The 24,393-nt window shown below is 42.6% G+C and overlaps 1 protein-coding gene across 1 annotated transcript in view; it reads left to right on the forward strand.

The window, feature by feature from the left end:
• ZNRF3 (zinc and ring finger 3) overlaps nucleotides 1–24,393 on the forward strand; it is a 176,492-nt gene that overhangs the window by 85,534 nt on the left and 66,565 nt on the right. Inside the window, exon 2 of the mRNA XM_012805183.2 lies at nucleotides 20,219–20,344. Coding sequence (XP_012660637.1) covers nucleotides 20,219–20,344 — 126 coding nt within the window. The remainder of the gene's footprint in view (nucleotides 1–20,218; nucleotides 20,345–24,393) is intronic.

The following is a 24,393-nucleotide window of genomic DNA, read 5'->3' on the forward strand; positions in this document are numbered from 1 at the left end:
AAAAAAAAAAAAAGAATTCTGGCTGTGCTTGGAGGCTGACCCTAGTGACATTTGTTGACTTGGATCTAAAGCTTTGCTCATTGCTCTGGATCCTGTTGCTTTCTTTTGATATGCCTTGCAAATTAATCCTGTCCTCTTGACCTACAGCTTTGGTGCAAAGTGAGAGGTGGGCACACCTTCTTGTCAAGGTCAAGGTTTTACTGATCTGGCTGGTAAAGGTACAACAAGTCACTTTTAGATTCAGTTTATTGTTTTCATAGACAGCAAAAGGAATAGTAGCCAGAGGCATTTGCTCCCTATGGCTTTGTCCTCCATAGTAAAAAGTGTAACACTGAAACAGAGGGAGCCAGGTGACTGCAGTGTGTTTTGAGATGTCCCTTTGCTGAAGAGTCAATTCAAGGCTGTAACTGAGTGGTTTTACTTTCTGTAGCTCTGTTCTAAGGGATATGGTGTAGGGAGCCTTATCCTTGTTAGAAACTGGAGGTGATGGGATACACTTTCATGACAGGGGAAATAGGAGGTGGGTGTACCGCATGGATCCTCTCATCTGATTCTGTTCCAGGAGGATCACAGTCACCTGCCAGAGCCTCCTGTGAGTTATGGTTCAAGTCTTTACTGTAGCTGAGCACACTGAGCAGGGAGGATGCTATGATCCTCACCCCACTAACCTACAGGTCCAGGAAGACTCACCCCCTGTATCTTTTGGCCTGAAGTAGTTGGGTCCCCTAATCTGACGTCTCTCCTTATGTGTATCAAGGCTAGTGAGCTTTCTGGGAATAAATGTCAAGTTTACCTAACTGATAAAGGACCCTTGAAGTTCGAGATTCATCTTGAGTGTATACACCCACACGGTCTTGCCCTCATTTAGAGATATCATAAATACAGATTTCTTTGTATGTGGACTTAATGCTGCCTGGTTTCTTTAGTTGGTTGTCTTTTAATTTGACACTGCAAAAACCTCTTCATCAGTCTGACACCTGAGATTGTTCCTAGCTCCTTGCAACCTGGCAATCACGCTGCTAGTGCCCTAGAATATTTGGGGGCACGGACTAGTAATGGAAAGCAAAATATCTCAAAAAACAAAAAGCCCAGAGGACCCTTTTTTTTCTTTATTCAACTCTGCTATCAAATGGGGGCACTGTGCTAAACTTTTAAGGCTCTCAGTTGGTGATGAATTTAGGGAGTGGCTTTGACAAGACTGACCAGGGCAGACTCAGCCTGGGTTGTGACTGACCTTTCCAGTCTAACCTTCTCTGAGTAGAAACTTTTTCAAATAGACAATCATTAGTAGGTAGCTCAGTGAGGTGAGGAATGGGCAAGAGACTGTCCTAGCTTGTGCTAATAATTCCTTATGTATAGTGGCTATCTCCAAGGAGCCCAAAACGCAGCTCAGACATTATCTCATTAATCTTCCCCAAACCCTCATGAGGTAGGCAGGTGGCAGGCATTCTCCTTGCTGTCAGGATCAGAGAGAATGGGGCCCTTGTGTGACTTGTCCAAGGTCACACTGGATGGCAAAGCCTAGCACATAATTTATTGCTCTTAATGCTTGAACCTATGGTTTCCTCCCTTCCCTATACCCTTTCCTGTCTATTAATGGACTGCGCAGCAATATTTTAATCAGGTGATTTTCATCGTGTCCCTTCCTGAAGTGCTCTTGGCTCTTTGCCTTGGTTTGGAAATTCATCGGGGCAGTTACAAAAAAGCAAGGGAAGGGATGAGGTGAATCTGTAGCCTGTGAGTATAGCTTGTGTGTCCTTAAGGAACCCAAGTTGCTGTCTCCCTCTCTGAGGGCCTTTCCTACTCTGGATTCATTGCTGATGTCCTGCTTTCATGCATTGTTTACATGGGGGGTTTCCGCTTGACCTCAGATGGGGGTAATTCCAGTCCCACCCAACTCCCCTGTGACTGTCTCGGATGAAGCTGTCATCATTTGATTCTGTTTATGGTGGTACTGTGCCCCTGGCTAGAGCCCCTTTCCTTTTAGGCGGCAAACCCTAACCTACCTCCCTTCCATCCAGCCTTGTACTTGTGTTTACTGGAGTATATTGACTTGTGCCATCTCATGCAGGAATATAGTTCTTGCCGATCATATTATACAGATAAGGAAACTGGACCTTGGGGAGATAAATAATTGCTTGAAGTAGTAGAGCTCATTTGTATTCTTTTCACCACACCGTGCCACTAGTGATCATTAGTCTTGCCCTACTGACTATTCCATATTCCAGGGGTCCTCAAACTTTTTAAATAGGGGGCCAGTTCACTGTCCCTCAGACCGTTGGAGGGCCAGACTGCGGGCTCCGGGACGAGTCAGCTGCTAAGCAGGACAGGCAGCAGTGGCAAAAACACCCAGCGGGCCAGATAAATGTCCTAGGTGGGCTGCATGTGGCCTGCGGGCCATAGTTTGAGGACGCCTGCCCGATTTCCTCACCCTTTATTTGCACAATTGTTTAATAACAGCTTTATTGAGGTGTAATTCACATACCATATAATTCACCTATATAAAATAGTATAAAACATATTCAGAGTTATACAACCATCACTGCAATCCATTTCAGACCATTTTAATCACCTTCAAAAGAAACTCTGTACCTTTTAGCTCTGATCCCCCTCTTGTCCCTAGCCACCAAGTCCTATGCAACCACTAATTTATAACTTTCCTTATTCTGGACTTCCATATGAACAGAATTATGTAAGATGTTGACTTTTGTATCTGGCTTTTCTTTCAGTGTGTTGTTGATGTGTCTAGCCATATTGTAGCATACATCAGTACTTGGTTCCTTTTTATGGCCAAATAGTATTCCACTGTATTCTATATTACCATGTTTTATATATCTATTCGTTGGTGGATGGACGTTTGTTTTTTTCCCCACTCTTTGGATATTAAGAATAATGCTGCTATGAAACATTCATATACCAGTTTTTGTGGACGTATGTTTTCATTTCTCTTGGGTATGTACTTTAGGAGTAGAATTGCTAGATCGTATGATAACGCTGTTCAATCTTTTGAGGAACTGCCTGACTTTTCCAAAATGGCTATACCATTCTGCACTGCCACCAGCAGTGTATGAGGGTTCTAATTTCTCCACATTCTAGCCACCACTTGTTATCACTTACCTTTTTTATTGCTACCATCATACTATGCAGTGTTGTCTCACTGTGGTTTTGATTTGCACTTCCCTGGATGGCTAATGATGGTGAGCATTTTTAATGTGCTTTTTGACATTTGTGTCTTTTTTACAGAAATGTCTGTTCAAATCTTATGCCCATTTTTAATTGAATAATTTATCTTTTTATTATTAAATTGGAAGAGTTCTTTTTCATTTGTTTGTTTTTTGAGATAGACTCTTGCTCTTGCCCCCTGGACTAGAGTGCAGTGGCACTGTCAGAGCTCACCACAACCTCCAACTCCCAGGCTCAAGCAATTCTTCTGCCGCAGCCTCCTGAGTAGCTGGACTACAAGCCCATGCCACCATGGCTGGCAAATTTTTTCTATTTTTTATAGAGGTGGGTTCTTGCTCTGTTGTTCAGGCTGGTCTCAAACTCCTGATGACAAGCAATCCTCCCATCTCAGCAACCCAGAATGCTCGGATTATAGGTATGAGCCACTGCACCTGGCCTGACTTTGTAAGAGTTCTTTTTATATTGTAGATGTTTCTTATCAGATATGTGATTGGCACATATTTTTATCCTTTCTGTGGGTTGTCTTTTCAGTTCCTTGATGTTGTGCTTTATAGCACAAAGGTTTATAATTTTTTTTTTTTTTTTTTTTTTGAGACAGAGCCTCAAGCTGTCCCCCTGGGTAGAGTGCCATGGCATCACAGCTCACAGCAACCTCCAACTCCTGGGCTCAAGCGAGTCTCCTGCCTCCGCCTCCCAAGTAGCTAGGACCACAGGCGCCCGCCACAACGCCCGGCTATTTTTTGGTTGCAGCCGTCATTGTTGTTTGGCGGGTCCGGGCTGGGGATTCGAACCCGCCACCTTAGGTGTACATGGCTGGCGCCTCAGCCGGTTGAGCTATAGGCGCCGAGCCAAAGGTTTATAATTTTGATGAAGTCCAGTTTATCTATCTTTTCTTTGGTTGCTTGCGTTTTTGATGTCACATCTATTGCTCTATTTTTCATGTGCCAGGCACATGGACCTCTTTGTATCTAGTTCTTAGGAATTAGCAAAAAGGGCAGAATCAGAAGTGCCCTGCAATTGGAAAAATGAGACTCAGAGGTTATGTAACTCGTCTAAGGCCACACACAAGTTAAGTAGCAGTACTGGGGCATATCCCAGGCCAGGGTGGGTCAAAACCCATGTCATCGTAGCATAGCACAGCATTATCACAGTTCCTTGATGGTGTCAGTGTAGAAAGAAAGGTTTTGAGGCCGGGTGCGGTGGTTCACACCTATAATAGTACTCTGGGAGGCCAAGGCGGGTGAATACCTTGAGCTCAGGAGTTCAAGAGCAGCCTGGGCAAGAGCGAGACCCTGTCTATAGTAAAAATAGAAAAAAAACTAGTCTGGCATCGTGGTGAGGGCCTATTATCCCAGAGGTTGAGACAAAAGGGTGGCTTGAGCCCAAGAGTTTGAAATTGCTATGAACTATGATAATGCAATGGCACTCTACATGGGGTGACTGAGTGAGACTCAGTCCAGAGGCCTGCTCTTAACACTGTGTTAAGAATCCCCTTCTCAGAACAGTTACCTGGCAGATGTTAAAGTATTCCTTCCATTTAGTGTCTGTGTTTTTCTAATTAAAGAAACTTTCCAAGAAGAAGAAATAGAACTTAGAATCTTGGTTGAAAGGTAAGGAGCCTGGCTCTTAAAAGCCTGCCTCCCTTTGTGTTCAGAAAACAACGTCTCAAGATTATAACAAACCAGGCTTATTACATCCCATTTGTTCCTCATAAAAAATTCTCCAAAAATTAGGAATCGTTGTTTTTATTTTATAAAGAACAGTGACTTGAACTTTATTGTAACAGTTGGAGGGTGTCTATTTTTAAGCACAGGGTGAAAAGGTTTTGGTTTTGTTTTGAGTGTTTTTGTCTCTTTTGCATGTGTTAAAGAAAGGAAATGAAATTATGGTGTACCTTCGTGTTTCTGTGGTCAGATGGTCCCCTTGAACAGGCTCAGAATGTTAGACTGACTAGAGCTGTCATCATTGATTAAAATAGTATTTATTGTTGATTCCAAGATGTGCTAGTTTGTACTACCTGTCTCTACCTGAGCACTTGTGGGCAGCCTGCACTTGCCTTGGTAACTAGCATATGTACACAGCGACTAGCTTCCCAGCACATATAGAGAACTTTCTCTTGGGTGCATTTAACCCTGTGGCTCAACTAGCTGCTTGGAGGCTGTGGTCTTCGTTATGGGAAAAGAATACATCCCCCACTCCCACTGTATTTGTTTATTTTAATTTCAAAATATTAAGGGGGTACAAATGTTTTGGTTACATGGATACTGTGTATGACACTTAAGTCATGGTTTTTAGTATGCCTGTCACCAGATTAATGTTCATGGTACCTGATAAATAAGTTTTTTCCTTTCATCCCCTCCCGTTTTCCCCTCTTCTTGGATTCCAGTGGCCTTTGTATCTCTTCATGCCAGTGTGTGCCCATTGTTTAGCTCCCATTTATTAACATTAGAGAGTGCACGTGGTCTTTGTTTTTCCATTCTTGAGATACTTTGCTTAGGGTAATTATCTCTGATTCCATACAAGTTGTTACAAAAGACATTATTTCATTCCTCTTTATGGCTGACTACTACTCCATGGTATGTGTATATATACATCACATTTTCTTTTTCTTTTTTGAGACAGAGCTTCAAGCTTGTCGCCCTGGGTAGAGTGCTGTGGTGTCACAGTCACAGCAACCTCCAACTCCTGGGCTTAAGTGATTCTCCTGTCTGCGCCTCCCAAGTAGCTGGGACTGTAGGTGCCCACCACAGTGCCCCTCTATTTTTTGGTTGTAGCCGTCATTGTTGTTTGGCAGGCCCAGGCTGGATTCAACCCCACCAGCTCAGGTGTATGTGGCTGGCGCCTTAGCCGCTTGAGCCACAGGCGCTGAGCCTACATGACATTTTCTTAATCTACTTGTGAATTGATGGACACTTAGAAATACATCTTTGGGCTCGGCGCCTATAGCTCAACCGGCTAAGGCACCAGCCACGTACACCTAAGGTGGCAGGTTCGAATCCCCAGCCCGGGCCCGCCAAACAACAATGACGACTGCAACCAAAAAGAAAAAATAGCCGGGCGTTGTGGCGGGCGCCTGTGGTCCCAGCTACTTGGGAGGCGGAGGCAGGAGACTCGCTTGAGCCCAGGAGTTGGAGGTTGCTGTGAGCTGTAATGCCACGGCACTCTGCCCAGGGGGACAGCTTGAGGCTCTGTCTCAAAAAAAAAAAAAAAAAAAAAAAAATACATCTTTGACAATGCATGTTATTACCTAGTGCTGCCATTTGTTACTTTTAAACTGTATCATAAACAGAGCCAACTTAGAAAAAGCGCTGATGAGCTTCAAATTTCAATCTCTTGTCTTATCAGAAGATACGTATACATTAGAACTTTCTCCAAACTACTGATCAAGCATTATAGTAAGAGAATGCTCTGGTCTCAATTGCTTCTTCTTGTCCAATTTCCATCTGCAAAGTTGGTGCTCAACAAACACTGGATTGAATGAATACTGGAATCCAAAAAAGAAAAATCTTCTACTATACTACCTATTCCCCAACCCATCAATTTTTTTTTTTAGACAAGAGTTTCTTGCTGTTGCCCAGGCTAGAGTGTCGTGGCGTCAGTCTAACTCACAGCAGCCTCCAACCCCTGGGCTAAATTGATTTTCCTGCCTCTGCTTCCTAAATTACAGGTGTCTGCCATAATGCCCAGCTAATTTTTTATTTTTGGTAGAAGCAGGGGTCTCACTTGTGTTCAAACTGTTAGGAGAACTCCTGAGCTAACCCGTCCTCCTGCCTCAACTTCCCAGAGTGCATGTATTTTTTATACCTTGTTATCTTCATTATCTTCCTGAAATTACGTAATATTCTATACATTATGCACCTTGTTTTGTTTGATTATATAGTCTTAGGAGAGTACTTTTTTCCTAAATTTTCAGTTTGGAGGAGGGCTGCTTGAAGATTTCATTGCACAAAGTTACTTTGTTTTAGCTTATTTCCTCAAGATCTATTCTAGAAATGGAATTACAGGAGAGATGCCATAAGAGCTTGGGCTTTGTTGCATGACCAGTTTGCTTCCCCTCAAATTGAGCAGTACAGTTTAGTCTTTGGTTTACTTTGTGATTCTGTTGTATTCATTACCTAGTAAGGTTTATGGTTTTTCTCTTTTTTTTCACTATAGTCTGATTATATATGTCCCTTAACTCTGTCTTTTTATTCCTGTGTATCTTTGTTCTGTTCCTGCTCTAATGGAGATGTTTTAAAGACACATTTGTACTTTCTACAGGCTTTGTTGCTATATAGTTTGTTATTGTCTTAAAGGAATCGAATTAACGCATGTTGCTTCATCATTTTCACAATAACTTAAGGTTGGCCCCTCTGAGCCTTTCTCTACATTGCCATCTCCCGTCCCAATTAATCAGAAATTATTAATGATTCCTTTGAATATCCTCATGTTAACTCCTAGTTTGCATCTTGTTAAATCTGTTAAAAATGTAAATATAACTTTGGAATTTCTTTTCCACTTGTTTTGTTTTTATAAAGTCAGTCTATTATCATGTAGTTTTCTTTTTTTTTTTGAGACAGAGCCTGAAGCTGTCCCCCTGGGTAGAGTGCCATGCTCACAGCAACCTCCAACTCCTGGGCTCAAGCGAGTCTCCTGCCTCGGCCTCCCAAGTAGCTGGGACTACAGGCGCCCACCACAACGCCTGGCCATTTTTGGGTTGCAGCCATCATTGTTGTTTTGGCGAGTCCGGGCTGAATTCGAACCCGCCACCTTAGGTGTATTTGGCTGATGCCTTAGCCACTTGAGCCACAGGCGCCGAGCCCTCATCATGTAGTTTTCTTTTAGTGTTCTTTTGAGAATTCTACTTCTACTCTTTGCCCACTGCCAACCTATCTCATCCTCAGTAGCTTTTCATTGTGTTTAAGCACCTAACTCTTACCTTTTTGTAAGACGTGTCCTTCATAAGTTGCCTTGCAATTTGAAGTAAAATTGTCAGTGAGTTTTTATATAGAGAGCAATACTTGTCATCTGGGATATGAGTTGCTTTGAGTCACTTTAAGAATATATTTAGAATTAATTTTGCTTAACATTTACAGGCACTTTTCTATAGTCTGGTGGATACTTTTTTTTTTTTTTTTTAAGTTATGAAGTATCTCTTTACCTTCTAGCAATGGAGGGAGGGCATGTTGGCTCATGCCTGTAATCCTAGCATTCTGGGAGGCCGAGGCAGGTGGATTGCTTGAGCTCAGGAGTTTGAGATCAGCCTGAGCATGTGTAAGACCCCGTCTCTACTAAAAATAGAAAAACTGAAGCAAAAGGATCACTTGAGGTTGTTTTGCGCTATGATCATGACATAGCACTCTACCCAAGATGACAAAGTGAGACCCTGTCTCAAAAAAAAAAAAAAATTAAACTAGCAATGGAACTTCCAAGTAAAAGTTTATAAAGCCTAAGACATATGATATGTACAGGGCCATTAAGTTTCAACATAATTGTCTGATAAAATGAAATGCCAGAGGACGGGGAGATACTCAGATGAGAAGGTAGATGTGAAATACTTGCTGCTTCCTTTGGGTTCTGACGGATAACTTCCTGATTGTTGATTTGGTACAGAGGAACCAAATAGGATAGAGTCTCTTCTTGTTTTTTCTCTATAAAGGGACACCCACTGGGGGAGACTGTAGCCAAGCATTCTGAAAACCAGACCCTTAAATGACTCTGCAGTTCTCGGACAACTCTTAAGTTGGAAGTCTCTAGCCGACAGCAACAGCTAGCTCCTTTTCTGGGTCTGGGATGTTTTCTGTCCCTGTCACAATTGTCCCATTGCTATGACAATGAGAAATAACTGTATTCAGGTTCTTTTGGATTCTAGATTGAGAAAAAGGTTTATTTAGGCTGTTTGCTCAAAGAGCAAAAAAGTAGTCCATTTCTTTATACGTAGAAAAGAAAAAAAAATCTTTATGATTCAAGAGAAAAATGAATGAGTCTGTCCTTTTTCCATTTCTTCATGTAAATTATGAGTCTTGATTTTAGCCACCATACCTTTTAAGAAAAGGTCTGGGGCTGTTTGATGTGAAACTCTGTACCCTGGTGACATCCTACCCTGGCTGACAGCGGCAGAAGCACAAAAGGAAGGAAGTTTCCCTTTTAAATCCCCAGGAATTTTTGGATGAGATAATATTACAGAGTGAAATGTCTCGTCCTTCTATTAGTTTAGTGTTTGGCTTCTGTGTAACAGTAACCCACTTAGAAGCAGGCAGCTCTTTTGAAGTTATTTTAAACTCTCAGCCTAGTATAGAGATATTATAACCTTGGATAAAAGCACCACCAGCCCTGGTTTCAGTTTTGCCCTTTCAGACATGTGGAAAGCGCACCAGTATATCTCAAGGATTTCGTATTGAAATCTTCTTAAAGAGCTAGTCTTGGTTTCAAAGCTTGGCTTGATATATCATACTCAAGGGAACATAGTTCTTTTTCTCCAGATATTTAACCTTGTCTGACAGTCTTTTGGCATAGAGGTTCCTGTAGCTTCTTTGTCCATTAACAAAATAGTGAAACCATGATAGTCAACCTCGTTGGACTCTTGAGAGATTTGAAGAAGGTATATCTTCATATTTCAACATAAAATTGGGCATTTGATATCTGGTGCCAAAGGTGGTTAAGTGTATGCATTGCTTGTTGGTAGCATTTTGTTTTAGCAGCTCCTTACTGAGAAATGTGAGTAGGGTATTCATTGCCTCTTCTAAAGGTTAAAGAATCTGTGTCTGGGAGGAAATTGGGGCTTCTCAGAGCTAATGCCCTGGATGTTATGTCTGCCATCTCTGTAACACCCAATATACATCATACTCTGATGCCACCTGGGAGTTATTTTTGGTTGTGAGGGTGGTAAAGGCTGCTGGTTCTTTCTCTACCATGTCTCCCTGAGTCATCCTCTGTGCTGTGTTTCCAGCCATCCCCAGCCCAGGTCCTGGATGGCTCCCAGAGCAACTATTCCCAGATAGTCTTCCTCAAGTGGCGACTGCCCTGTACAGGGAGCCTGTGAGGCCTCTCTTGGGTCTGACAAAATGCTTCCCCACTTTTCCCACTGAGGAGGACCCATAGAATCTGCTGGAATACCTGGAGGATGGAGGAAGGGACTTATGTTCAGCAGTACATTAAATTTTTGATTGAAACAATGTACATATCTATTTATAAAAAAGCAAAAAGTACTTCATGGCTTATAAAAAAGAGCATTCCCCTCTTGGACTCTGGCCATCTCTGCTATTCCTAGGAGCAACTATTTTCAGTTCTTTAGTGGTTTCTTCTGCTCTTCACCTCTGTGAACATTTCTAAATTTCTGTGAGTAATGCTTATACTGCTGCTTCACATTTCTAGTCTATTTTGAAATTGTTTGTTGACCTCCTACTGTGAAAAGATAAGTGTTTTTTATCCCCCCCCCATTTCCTGTTCCTACATTCTTGCAATATACTGGTGTATCCCAATATACTAGTATATCCCAACTATTATTTAGGTCAACGCATACGTTATTATATCTGTCAGTATTCTTAGCCATGCCATGTAGGCTGTACCCTGATTATGGGTTATAATTCTGGTGTAACTTTTTGAGTTTTTCCCTGGACTTAATAATTGTCTCCCTGAACGCTCTCCCTCCCTATTACATTAGTTTGCTTTAACTATCACATTTCATCCTCTTGTTCAGAACTACAATGAAACATATCTCTGTACTGTCCAGCTCATTGGGTAGGGATTCAGTTTTTTGTATTTGTGTGGTTGATTGTCCTCCAGAAGCCTCATCCTTTTACTCCCATCTGGACTGGTTGCTCAGCCAGCTGGTTGCATAGCCATCATCCTGGGATTTCCCATCCCAGTCATCTGGGAATTCCCTTTATGTCTCTTCTTGGTCAGAGTCCCTGTGCTTGGATCCTATGCCTACCTCGTCCTTGGCTTATTCCCTTATTTTGTTGCTGACAGCAACTTTAGACATCAGACATAAAGGAAAAATTAGAGGAATTTGCTTTTGGGGGAGGATATCATCTACTCTCCTTCCCTGTAAACCGGCTTGAAAGTCACCTGCCAGTGTGAGTTAAGGGCAGCAGTACTGTGTTCTCTGTGTACAGAAAGTGTTAGCTGCTTCTGCATGCCCCGGCTGCCATGGATCCACACCAGGACCAAGGAAGAATAGCCCTTGCTCCTACACCATTGCCAGTAAATCATTTTTGTCCTTGGAATGTCTTTGATGACTTGGTAATCAACAACTGTAAGAGCCAAGTCTTTTAAAGTTCTGGCAGCAAGTTGATTGAATCTTGACCTATTTGTCCTGATCTCTCTTAGCTGAATGAAGACCCAAGTGGCTCACCAGAAACAAAGCAAGAGGCAGGGCAGCAAGCCTGCCTCCAGGCCAGAGGCTGTTTGTTCATCCAGCTTTCATTTATTAAGTACCTGTTGGATGCAAAGCTCTGGGTAGGGTGAAAAGGGACCTTTCACTAAGAGTATCCTTCCCGAAGCAGATCCCCATCATAGAGAGGAAGCTAGTGGACCTGTATAAATAACACACAAAGCATTTGGTACAATTAAGTGGAAACAATTTAGCTATATGGGAGCATTCAAGAAAACTCCATGGAAGGGGTAATATTTAAGCTGGTCTTGAAGGGCAGAGTATACTAAGCAAAGACATAAAATATAAATGAAGCTGGGTACAGTCATGCATGTCTATAATCCTAGCACTTTGGGAGGACAAGACAGGAAGACTACTTCAGACCAGGAGTTCAAGACCAGCCTGGACAACATAGCAAGACCCCATCTCTTAACATTGCTTTTTAAATTAGCTAGACCTGGCTCGGCACCTGTGGCTCAAGCGGCTAAGGCGCCAGCCACATACACCTAAGGTGGCGGGTTCGAATGCCCAGCCCAGGCCCGCCAAACAACAATGATGGCTGAAACCAAAAAATGGCCAGGCGTTGTGGCGGGCGCCTGTAGTCCCAGCTACTTGGGAGGCTGAGGCAGGAGACTCGCTTGAGCCCAGGAGTTGCAGGTTGCTGTGAGCGTGATGCCATGGCACTCTACCCAGGGGGATAGCTTGAGGCTCCATCTCAAAAAAAAAAAAAAAATTAGCTAGACATGGTAGCATGTTCTTGTAGTTTTAGCTACTCTGGAGGCTGAGGCTGAAGGCATGCTTGAGCCCAGGAATTTAAGACCAGCCTGGGTGTGACAGAGCAAGACCCTGACTCTAGATAGATAGATAGATAAAAAGGAAGAAAGAAAATTAAAAAGCAAATGAACATGATAACTCTAGAGAAAGGGAAAGAGAAGGAGAAGGCTTTTCTACTGATTATGTCCTGTATTCCTATGTTTATATGTTTAAGCCTCAAATGCCTGTTCAGGTAGATGCTACTGTGCCCATTTTACAGATGAGAAAACGGAGGTTTATAGAAATTGAGTCATCTGCCCAGGTGATGTGTCTCATAAGAGGTGGGAGTGAGATTTAAATACAAGATTGCATGATTACAAAGCTCTCATTCTTCCCATCTGAAACACTCCTTGGAACATAATAAGGAGTGAGGGGTAAGGGCCATAGCTTCATAATATTGTCAAATTTGTGATAAGGAAGTGACTGGGCATTTTTCCTTCAGTTGACTTTAGAAAGATTTTGAGTACCCCAAAGTTACTGTACAAAGACCAAAAGTAGTATAATACCAAAGTTATAACACAGAACCTATATTCTGTTATATCCTTATACTTTAATTGTAGCTTATTAGTTACTTGCATCAAGCTCTTCTGTGGAGGTGTCCCAGGAGTATTGCTTGTCTTCATTTCGGGCTGTTCTTCCTTTTATCAGTATTCTCTATTCAGTGGAATCTTTGTCAAGTTCCAGTCTAGGTCTCCAAGTATATTTGATTTTTTCTTTACGTTTTCATTAGGAGTTCTTCTTGATGTCCCTACATTTTTATACATAATTCAGCCATTTTAAACCACCTTAAAAATAGTAAAACAAAAAACATAAGTTCCAAACATCTGATTAGGTGAATACTATCCATGTAGATAAATGTTTTAAGAAACTCAGAAGTGCCTATAATGTGGATGTGCCACATAGTTCAAAGTTAACATGCTTAAATATTGTATGTTGAAGTATGTTAAGATTAATTTGGATTAAGTGTTCAGAAGCAAACACAAGTCTCATATGTGACCATTGCCTATATGTCACTGGCTGGTATTAGCATGCGTGAATTAACAGGCCTGTTTTTTTCCTGACAACTGTCTGGAGAGATGGTACAGAAGCAGTGCTTAGCCAAAACTTTAGGAGGGTATAAGAATCTCCTTTTTGCCTGTAATCTGGCACTCTGGGAGGCCAAGACAGGTAGATTGCTTGAGTTCAGGAGTTCGAGACCAGCCTAAGCAAGAGACCCCATCTCTAAAAAAAAAAATAGTTAGGCCTTGTGGCAGGTGCCTGTAGTCCCAGCTACTTAGTAGGCTGAGGCAAGAGGATCACTTGAGCCGAGGAGTTGGAGGTTGCTATGAACTATGATGCCACGGCACTCTACCGAGAGTGACAAAATGAGACTCTGTCTCCAAAAAAAAGAATTTTCTTTTTCTTTTTGTTCTTTTTTTGAGAAAGAGTCTCACTCTTTCATCCTAGGTGAGTGCAATGGTGTCATCATAGCTCACAGCAACCTCCAACTCCTGGGCTTGAATGATCCTACTGCCCTCAGTCCCTTGAGCAGCTGGGGCTACAGGTGCATACCACCATGCTTGGCAAATTTTTTCTATTTTTTATAGAAATGGGTCCTTCTTGATCAGACTGGTCTTAAACTCCTGAGTTCAAGTGATCCTCCTGCCTTGGCCTCCTGCAGTGCTAGGATTTACAGGCATGAGCTGGCCTGATGATCTTGGCATCTTTTTAAGTTAGGGGCTCATATTTCAGTGATGCAAGAAATAAAGGTTTGATTTGGGCTGTATCTTAAAAAATGAAACTGAAAATAAATAATGGCTTGAGTTTGAATTTAACAAGTTAAATAGTAATTGCAGCCTTGTGCTGACTTCTAAGAATAAACAGTGTATCTCACTTGGGCAGTGTTGGAATATTTTCAGCAAAATTGTATGAGAATATAGAGGCAGTATCCTTCACTTATGTTTGACTTTCAGCAGCCTGGTCATCAACAGTTGTGTTCCAAATGACAGGACTCTTTTTCCAAAGTTCTCTCTTAGTCCTTTGATCTTTTTTCTGTGGAAGCTCCCATGCTTTAATCCTTAACTAGATTGTTTGCCATTGGCTTTGAGTGGAATCCAGATGCTGACTAATATGACTTTCATGGACTCCACTAAATTCTGCATTGATTGCTGATTTGCAGTTCTAGTTTACAACTTACGCATGTTGTTTAGTTACTATATCATCTGATATTCCAACAATTAGAGTTAGCTGTAAGAATCCTATGAGATAAAAATGCATAGACATAGTAACATTGTAGATGCTCAATTAAGGGGAAAATCTTCTCCTCCTTCACTTTCCCCAGACATGGGGATTTTATGCCTTTGCCTAGAATCCTCCATCCTTTGGGACAGATCAGTTCGCTGATGATAGTATTTTTGCATAATGACTTCTGTTTTCCTATAAAACAAACTTAGAGCCCTTGAGGGAAAATTCAAACTTAACACCATTGAGGGTATAAGTGGCTGGAGACCTGAGGTGGCAGGCATTGTCAGAAGCTAATACTTGTCCTCAGGGGCAAACTGCTGGAGACCTGAATTATACAGTAGATTATTCAGAGATGGATCCAAGAGGCCAGTTACATTTGAGAGATGGATGCACCTGGAGATACAACCTGGAATAAGCAGCTTAGGAGAGAAGGAACTCAGGGTGGAGGTGGGAGGGGAGCAAGGATGGTGGGGGAGGTTTTTGATTCCCTGAGATGGGATTTGGGGGGCTTTCTTTACCCACCGCAGGAAAATAATCCACACCAACTGATTGTACTCACTGGCACTTGAGAAAAATTGCTTTTGGTTTTTTTAAGGTCTTGATCCCTGTTCAGAATTCAACACCCTTGACAGGGTTGATGTGTGCAGGCTGCTGACAGTCACCATACTTTCTATGGAAGATTTGTTAGTAGAGTTTGGAGGAGAGAGGGAGGGCTTAACTGCTGAGGAGGTCACAGAGGGGGACAGACCCCAGGGGACCCTTTGGTGTATTTGAATCTTGTGTAGTTCAGGTTTCTGCAGGCCTGGGAACGTGCTCTCAGCATGCCTTTCCTTTGGCCCTGGGTTCTGCTCAACAGCATTTGCTCAGGTCAGGCCAGTCCTCAGCCTCAGCTTCTGTTCCTGAGTTTTCATTCCTAATCCTCTCTATCCCCTCTCCCTCTCTCCACATGTGCTGCTCTCCCGGGCCTTGTCTTCTCTCCAGCTGTCCTCAACCATCCCTCTGTCCCTTTCTTCCATAGCTTTAACTCTGCCTCATAGATGTTCAGGGATTGTGGGCATGGGGCTTTGCCTCGGGTCATGGTTGCTGTAGGTTTATCCTCTTATGTATGTGTATGTATCTCCCTAATTTAGCATCTCTCAAAGTGTGCCCCATCAAACAGTGTGATTGGATTAAATACAAAATGGTTTTATAATCAAAGGGTAAGAAATGATGGCTTTAGCAAAGGCTAAGAATTTTTTGTTTTTTAAACCTTGGGCCTTTGCAGAGCTTTAATTTATGCATATAGATGCTGAGACGCTGTGAAATGTTTCTCAGCATAGTTTACTTTTGCAAGAACCTGGTTTTCTGGAGGACCCTGTTTCCAGAGGGCTCCTCTCAAGAAGGATAGAAACCACACCATCCTCTGCTCTGGGTCCCAGTGTTAGCTAAGGGCACTAGGCAGGGTATAGCAATTTTTGAGTTAACTCTTAGGACAGTTGTTTGTTTTTCATTTATTTTATTTTATTATTTTATTTTTTGTAGAGACAGAGTCTCACTTTATTGCCCTCAGTAGAGTGCTGTGACATCACAGCTCACAGCAGCCTCCAGCTCTTGGGCTTAGGCAATTCTCTTGCCTCAGCCTCCCGAGTAGCTGGGACTACTGGCATCTGCCACAACACCTGGCTATTTTTTTTGTTGCAGTTTGGCTGGGGCCGGGTTTAAACCCTCCACCCTCTGTACATGGGGCCGTCACCATACTCACTGAGCCACAGGCACCGCCCCATTTATTTTGTTTTTTTGTTATTTATTTAGAGACTGAGTCTCACTCTGTTGCCCTGGGGTTAAGTGCCAAGGCATCATAGCTCACAGCAACCTCAAACTCTTGGTCTCAAGAGATCCTCTTACCTCAGCTTACTGAGGCTATAGGCACCAACACACTGCCTGGTAGTTTTTCTATTTAGTTTTTCTATTTTGAGTAGAGATGGGATCTCCCTCTTGCTCAGGCTGGTCTCAAACTCTTGAGCTCAAGCAATCCTCCTGTCTTTGTTCCCCCCCTCCCCAGAGTGCTAAGATTAAAGTTGTGAGCCACTGCACCCAGCAGTTGTTGTTGTTGTTGTTGTTTTTAATTTATTGTAGTAAACTTTATATAATATTGACCATTTTGAAGCATATGTAATTTAGTGACATTCAATATGTTCACAGCGTTGGTGCAGCTGTCACTACCATCTAGTTCCAGAACATATGCATCACCTGAAAGGACTCCCCGTGCCCCACTGCCCCCTCTCCATGGCCCCTGGCAGCCACTAGTCTGCTTTCGATCTCTATGGATTTGCCTGTTCTGGACATTTTATATAAATGAACTCGTATAATATGTGATATTTTGTGCCTGGTTTCTTTCGTTAAGTTTTTATGTAGATATATGGTCTTAGACCTGGATGGTACTGCTCATCCTTCAAAGCAACCCTTTATTATTGGCCAAACCCCATAAATGTATGAGTACCAAAAAAGCAGTCATCCATCTGGAAACCTCTAAGTCACATGGCCAAGTTAAAAAATATGGAATACTATAGGGAAAGGTCAGGAGTGTGGTTGCCATTATTACCATGACTTGACCTGGGCCTTGAGCCCTTTCCTGGAGGTCATAGGTGACTGAGGTGTTAATGCAATTGGCTTATCATCCTTGGAAGTCTTACCATTTCAGGCTATTCATCATTAATAACCATAGAACACTCTAAAAGCAGGTTGATGACCATGGAAGTCAGAATCTGCCACGGAGCATGCAAAAACTGACCTGTCAAATCCATTAACCCTGAAAATGGGTGGTGCCTAGAGCATTGGGCCCATACCCAGCCATTACTGGTAGTCAAGAGTGGATGGGAGGAGGAGGAATGGGGTCTGAAGTGGGGTCTGGGATCTACTTCCTCCCATCCTATGAACAGTACAGATACTACACCAGGATGAGTAGGGTTTAAAAAACAAACAAATAAACACTTTTCCTTGCAGGGGAGAGTCTTGCTTTGTTGCCCAGCCTAGAGTGTAGTGGTGTGATCATAACTCACTGTACCCTCACACTCTGGCTGAAGCAGTTTTCCCACATCAGCCTCCAAGTGACTAGGACTATAGGCCTGTGGCTAATTTTTCTGGATTTTTTCTTCTTCTTTTTTTTTTTTTTTTTTAACTTTTTTGATGAGGTCTCATTGTGTTGCCCAGGCTGGTCTCAAACTCCTAGCCTCCGGTGATCTTCCTATCTTGGCCTCCCAAAGTATTAGGATTATAAATGTGAACTACTGTGTCTAGTCCTGTTTTTAAATTATTGAATTTTAAAAACCACATTTTTTATGAAAGAACATTCTAGTTGACTGGCTAAAAAAACATTCTAGAGTGGGCTGAGGCTTGCAGGAGCATCCTGAAGGGAAGGCTGTGCTGTCCACTTCACAGCAGAACCTTCATTGGTCCTTTAGGCAAACTCTTTGAGCCTGAGGACTCATGTAAAAGGTGATGTCCTAGGGTTCTCTGTCTGCTATCTTGGAATTCCTAGAGGCTGGGGTATCACTCACCCACTGTAAGGCAGCTGCTGGAAACCCCTTTGTAGCACTCTTTGCTCAGCAGTGGTAACTCCTCATCTGCTTTTCAGGCTTGTTCAACCCTCTCCCCATGGTTACATTAAATTGCCAAGGATCTCTCATCTCTGGGCTGTACCCTTTGCTCTCTACTTGTTGCCATCTCTCAAGTCCAGGCATATACCATTGCCCAAAAAAGTGTCACCTGTCTGCCTAAAATAACTATTTTCAGTGTGTCATCTTCTGCCTGAGAACCTGTGATATCTTGGTGTCCAAACTCCTTTCTAGTTACTGAGCCCTTCTCTTTCCTGAGAAGTGTAGACTGTAACCCTTCCTACTGATCAAACTGGTCTCCTTCCCCCTCCACATCGTCTGTTAGGAATTTCTCCCTGGGTTTGGAATAGCTGATTGCCTGCTCTCCTTTTGCCCTGACCAGTCTAACTCTTCCTTTGGAGCCTCTGCAAACATTCTAGCAACTCTTGCTGCCTGCACTAAACTCAGGTTGCACTTGAATGCCACAGGATTTAGAGCCGGAAGATTTTTTTCCTACAGATTTTATCACTTAGTCTCCTGCCACACCTCTTCCCCCCAGTCAGATTGTTAGCTTTCCGAAGAAGGGATGATAAAGTAAGCAGGTAAGAGTGGGAAGGCACCAGACTATGCATCTGAGCACCAGGTCGCCTCTGGATGTACCACTCAATAGCTGTGTTGTCTTGGAAAAGCCATTTATCTTGAATTTCTGTTCTCATCTGCAAAACAAGTAGGCGATAAAGGAGTGTATTAGTTTCTGTTTGCTGCTATAATGAGTTACTACAAACTTAGCAGCTTAAAGCAATACAGTTTTATTCTCTTATAGTTCTGGAGGTCAGAAGTCCAGATAGGTCAACAGGGCTACATTCCTTGTGGAAGCTCAAAGGGAAAGTCTTTCCTTGTCTCTGCCAGCTTCAAGAGCCTGCTGAGTTTTCTTGATCAATCTTTGCTTCTCTTGTCTCATCTCTTCTCTGTCTCTCCTGCTTCCTCTTTCCCTAATAAGAACCCTTGCAATTACATTGGGCCTACCCAGAGAATCCAGAGAATCTCCCTGTCTCAAAATTAATCACATCTGCAGTGTATCTTTTGCTGTATAAGGTAATTTATGTACAGGTTCTAGAGATTAGGACATAGATGTCTTTGGGGGCTGTATATTGTCTATAGTGGATTCTTTGGTCTCCTGCATCTCTAACTGGCCATGAATCTAAAGCAGCAGTTCTCAACCTGTGGGTCGTGGCCCACAGGAACTGTATAAAAGGCCCGTGGCATTAGGAAGGTTGAGAACCACTGACGTAAAGACATACTTCTTGCACTTAAGAGCTTAGCACACTCGGTGCTAGGCTTATCAACTTCTTGATAAGTTATGTTTATCCATGAGGATTTCATCTTCTCATATTGTTATTCGGTATTCTAGGGCCTGATATAACTCAGTGATAGAACTGTGAATATATTAAGATTGTTCTGATTTGACTGCCCTTTTTCACACAAAAATTTTGATGATGTGCTTCTACTGATCTTTGATTTTTGTGCTTTGTAAATTTTGAAAAAAATCTCAAAGAATTTTGTATGTTTCTCAGTATCCAGGGATAATGTTTAAACCACCTGTTCATTATATTGGTGATTGTACCGTATAAAGTCCTGGATATGTTTCCAAGTCCTCTTGCATAAGGTGAAGTAAGTTTGTTGTTAATGTCCAGAAGCTTTGGATATTAACCTAGCGAGTCTCATCTGTAATTGCTATTTAATGTTAAATTTATGGTATTTCACAGTAGTTTAGATTGGCATTTATATGGGAGTTATGGTGTCTTCCTTCCCTACATCCTATTGAGTAGTTTCTACCTTGGATGACATCACTTATAAAGCACTAAAACATCCATAAAACATATTTACAGTGGCTCTATTGTGTTTCCCCCAGTGCTCAGCTCACTGTGCTGAGGTAGAATTCCCCATGGGTTGAAAAACTGCCATGTACAAAGCTGTGAACTACTTCTGACTCTAGTATCTGAGAAATGCACGATGTGAGTCAGGCAAATTCGTAGCCTGCCTATTGACATTTTCCTTCCATTTTGTCTCCTAGATGCACCCACTGGGCCTGTGTAATAACAATGATGAAGAGGACTTGTATGAATATGGCTGGGTAGGAGTGGTAAAGCTGGAACAGCCGGAATTGGACCGGAAACCATGCCTCACTGTCCTGGGCAAGGTAAGCACCAGTCCCTTCAAATCTCTATGATTCTCATTGGTGTTTTCCATTCCTGCGTTTCTCCAGTTCTTCAAATAGTGGCTTATGAAAAGAGCCATACTGACACAGCACTTCAAGGATGAAATTGTGTGAATTAGGAACTGAGGCATGTCTGACAGCAGCTCATAATAGTATTTACCAGCCCAAGCTCTGTTAGCCTTGGAGGTGGCTCTACCTCTTGTCCATTGTGTGGCCTTGTAGAATTCACTTCCTGTAAAGGAGTCTCAGTTTCTTGTCTGTGAAATGAGGGAATAGGCTCGGCTCCCGTAGCACAGTGGTTACGGAGCCAGCCACATACACTGAGATTGGCGGGTTCAAACCCAGCCCAGGCCAGCTAAACAACAATGACAGCTGCAACAAAAAATAGCCAGGCATTGTGGTAGGCACCTTTGTCCCAGCTACTTGGGAGGCAAGGGGAATCACTTGAGCCCAAGTGTTTGAGGTTGTTGTAAGCTGTGATGCCATAGTACTCTACTGAGGGCCATGTAGTGAGACTCTGTCTCAAAAAAAAAAAATTAAAAAAATGAGGTAATAATAGAAATTCATAATACTTTATCTTATACCTCTGAGGCCAGATATTTCAGAATTCTGAGATTTTGGGAGTTAGAAGGGGTATTAAGATGTGTATATTTCCTTTTTCTTTTCTTTTTTTTTTTTTTTTTTCTGAGACAGAGCTTTAAGCTCTTGCCCTGGGTAGAGTGCTGTGGCATCACAGCTCACAGCAACCTCCAGTTCCTGGGCTTAAGCGATTCTCTTGCCTCAGCCTCCCAAGTAGCTGGGACTACAGGCGCCCTCCATGATGCCCGGCTATTTTTTGGTTGCAGCCGTCATTGTTGTTTGGTGGGCCGGGCTGGATTCGAACTTACCAGCTCAGGTGTATGTGACACCAAGCCAAGATGTGTATATTTCATATTAAGTAACCTCCAGGAGATCTGGGGCAGCACTTGGTAATGAAACACATTTGTATTTGTGTAGCAAACCATATGGATATTCACATGAAGAGGGATAAGTAAAATCCAAATAGCTCCATGTTAGTTCAGGGCAGCTTTGCCTCCAAATGAGTTAAGGTCCATTAAGTTTTGGCTGCCAAGTAAGTTATGGAAAAATTTGGGGTTTTAGAGCATTTTTGGTTTCCGAATGGCAGATAGCAATTATGATCCTGTCTTAGAACTTACCTCATAGGGTGGTTAGCAACTGAGAGGAGATGCACGCACCTCATACAAGAGGAAGTCCTCAAAAAACCTTTCCTGCTGTTGGCTGTTGTCACCCATTTAGAAGTACTAAAAAAGACTTTTTTAGCCAAGGTCAGCATTACTTCTGACTACACTGTAAGATAGAAATAAATATACTTTAGAAAGCCATCCATCAACAGTCTTAAAATATGACAGGTAACAACCTGTTTTAAATTGGATCATATTGTTAAAAGGAAAGATTCAGAGAAAGTTATTTGAAGTTTGTTTGGAAGAAAGGTGGTATCTCCTAAGGATAGTGTTACTCCCTGGATATTTTTTATATTCTCAAAAGCTACTGTTCTGGGTACTGTGGGAAAAAAACACTGTCTTGGTTCTTGACCTTTTGAGGCTGTCATGGTCGATCCAAGCACGAAAAGAGGTAGTTTTGATGTAGGGTACTGGAGAGGAGAGCCTTTCCCAGACTTGAAGAACCCCCTGCCAGTGTGTCCTGAAAAGGTCTAATCTTGTTTGTGGTTTTTGCGTCTTTCTTGTCTTCTGAGTAGCTTCAAGGCCCGTGTCAAGTTCTCTTGTCCCTTCCTTGGGAAAAATAATCCCACAGGAATTATTGCCTGTTTGGTTTATAGTTCACCAAGTTGAAATGGGGTATTTTAAATGGCTCAGTCCCTGGTACTTCATTGTTTAAATAGTTAGCCAGATCTGCTTAATGGTGGTAGGAAAGCAGCAACCGCCTTGGGGGATGTTTTAGTATTTTCCTAGGAGAAATGCCAGCTGCATCTATAGGATAGAACAGAGCTCTCTGTATAGTTATTATGCTAATAATAATATATTTTCTCCTATACTTATGCTTTTGCTCTCCAGGGCTCAGCTCCTGGGGTTAATTTGCTTTGTCCCAGTCTGCTTGGACTCCATCTTTGTGTGTCTCATGTCTATAAATGGGTTGGAACAGAGATCACAGGGATACTGTTATAGTTCTCTCAGAGTTTAGTGGTGGGGCATTTGTTTAAGTCACTCAGAGTACCCAACTATTTCCTTCTCTGCCTGGAACAACCATGTTTTGGTTTTACATAGAGAGTTTGTTTGTGTGTTTGTTTTATTGAGACAGTCTCACTTTGTTGCTCTCGGTAGAGTGCTGTGGCATCACAGCTCACAGCAACCTCAAACTCTTAGGCTCAAGTGATTCTCTTGCCTCAGCCTTCCAAGTAGCTGGGACTACAGGTGCCTACCACAATGGCCGGCTATATTTTTTTTTGCAGGCCTGGGCTGGGTTCAAACCCACCAGCCCTGGTGTATGTCATCCTTCCCATTGAGCTACAGAAGCCACCCACTTGGAGGGTTGTGTATGGTTTGGCCTGCTGACTGATCAAGGCAGGGGGAATAAAAACCCCAGACATATATTGAATCATTAAGTACTTCTTGAGTTTATTCATCCACCAAATATTTATTGGATGCAAGGGCCCAGAAGCTAAGTGAGCAGCAGCCCCCACGCGTTTCTGTTTGGAAAGGCTGCATGGTGGCAGGAAGCAGTTGCACATGGTTAATTATTGCACTTCGGGTGAGAATTTACCCCTGAGTAAAATCATTACCAGAAAAAGTTTGACAGGAATAAGAGAGTTTCACATTTGTTTAAAAACCTGGGTTGATGTAGGAGGTACAATGAGTCAAGCAAGCGCCTCTCCCACCTCACTCCCCACCTCTGAAGTGTGGTTGTTGTCAGTGTTGATTTCATTAACTTTGCTGATTGTTTTCTTTCTTTCTTTTTTTTTTTTTTTTTTTTGGTGAACCTCTGAGGGCTAGTAGCAAAAGCCTAGGATAGAAGAAGGCAAAGTGATCCTCATTTTGGCAGCTCAGTCCCCTGCAGAAGGCATGATTTTCGGCTGGGCGTGGTGGCTCACACCTGTAATCCCTAGCACTCTTGGAGGCTAAGGCAGGTGGATCGCTTGAGCTCAGGAGTTCAAGACCAGCCTGAGCAAAAGCAAGACCCTATCTCTACTAAAAAGAGAAAAACTAGCTGGGTGTTGTGGCAGATGCCTATGGTCTCAGCTACTCATGAGGCTGAGGCAGAAGATTGCTCAAGCCCAAGAGTTTGAGGTTTTGTGAGCTATGACTCCATGGCACTCTAGCCAGGGCAACAGAGTGAGACTGTCTCAAAAAAAAGCATGATTTTGCATCTATTCCTTGACTCTTGGCTATGACAAGAAGAGGTGGGGGGTGGAGAGAGGCACAAAAGGCATAGGAGGAAATAATAGCCAAGCAAATGTGAGAATGGGTTGGTCTCCCCCATGTTGATGTTGAGACTTAATGAAAACCCTAGAAGGACTTTGTCAGCTGTGGCCACACTAGGCATTCTGCAAGCCTCTGGGGGGATAAGGGAGGCTTAGACGCAGACCTCTGTTTTTCCCTAGCATCCATCCTCATCACCTAGTCACCCACAGAAAATGCCATAGGTTAAAACCATGAAATAAGAGAGGAATGTCCTAAATAAAAAATGTAAATGCCTCTCCAGGAGTTCAAGTGAACTTTCATTTTAAAAGCCAGAATACATAAACTCCTCACCTTGGTTTATTACTGAGTCCTTTCGAATTCCTCAGAAAAGAATACTGTAAACTCATGAGAGAAAAATGATTTATGATCCCTTCCTTGTCATCTTTTCTGTGGGAAGAGGTGCAGACGTAGGATCAGCTAGGGAGGCAGAGTTGGGGTGAGGGTGAGCAGCAAGGCCAAGCCCTGCCACAGACAAGGCATGGGCAAATCTCTTCAGCTTTCTGGGCCTGCCCTTTTTACTTAACATGAAAGAGGCCGTTCTGGGTTCCTCTCTCT

The sequence above is a fragment of the Otolemur garnettii genome, unplaced genomic scaffold, assembly GCF_000181295.1.
Source record: "Otolemur garnettii isolate 467f Iridium unplaced genomic scaffold, OtoGar3 scaffold00038, whole genome shotgun sequence".
NCBI lineage: Eukaryota > Metazoa > Chordata > Mammalia > Primates > Galagidae > Otolemur > Otolemur garnettii.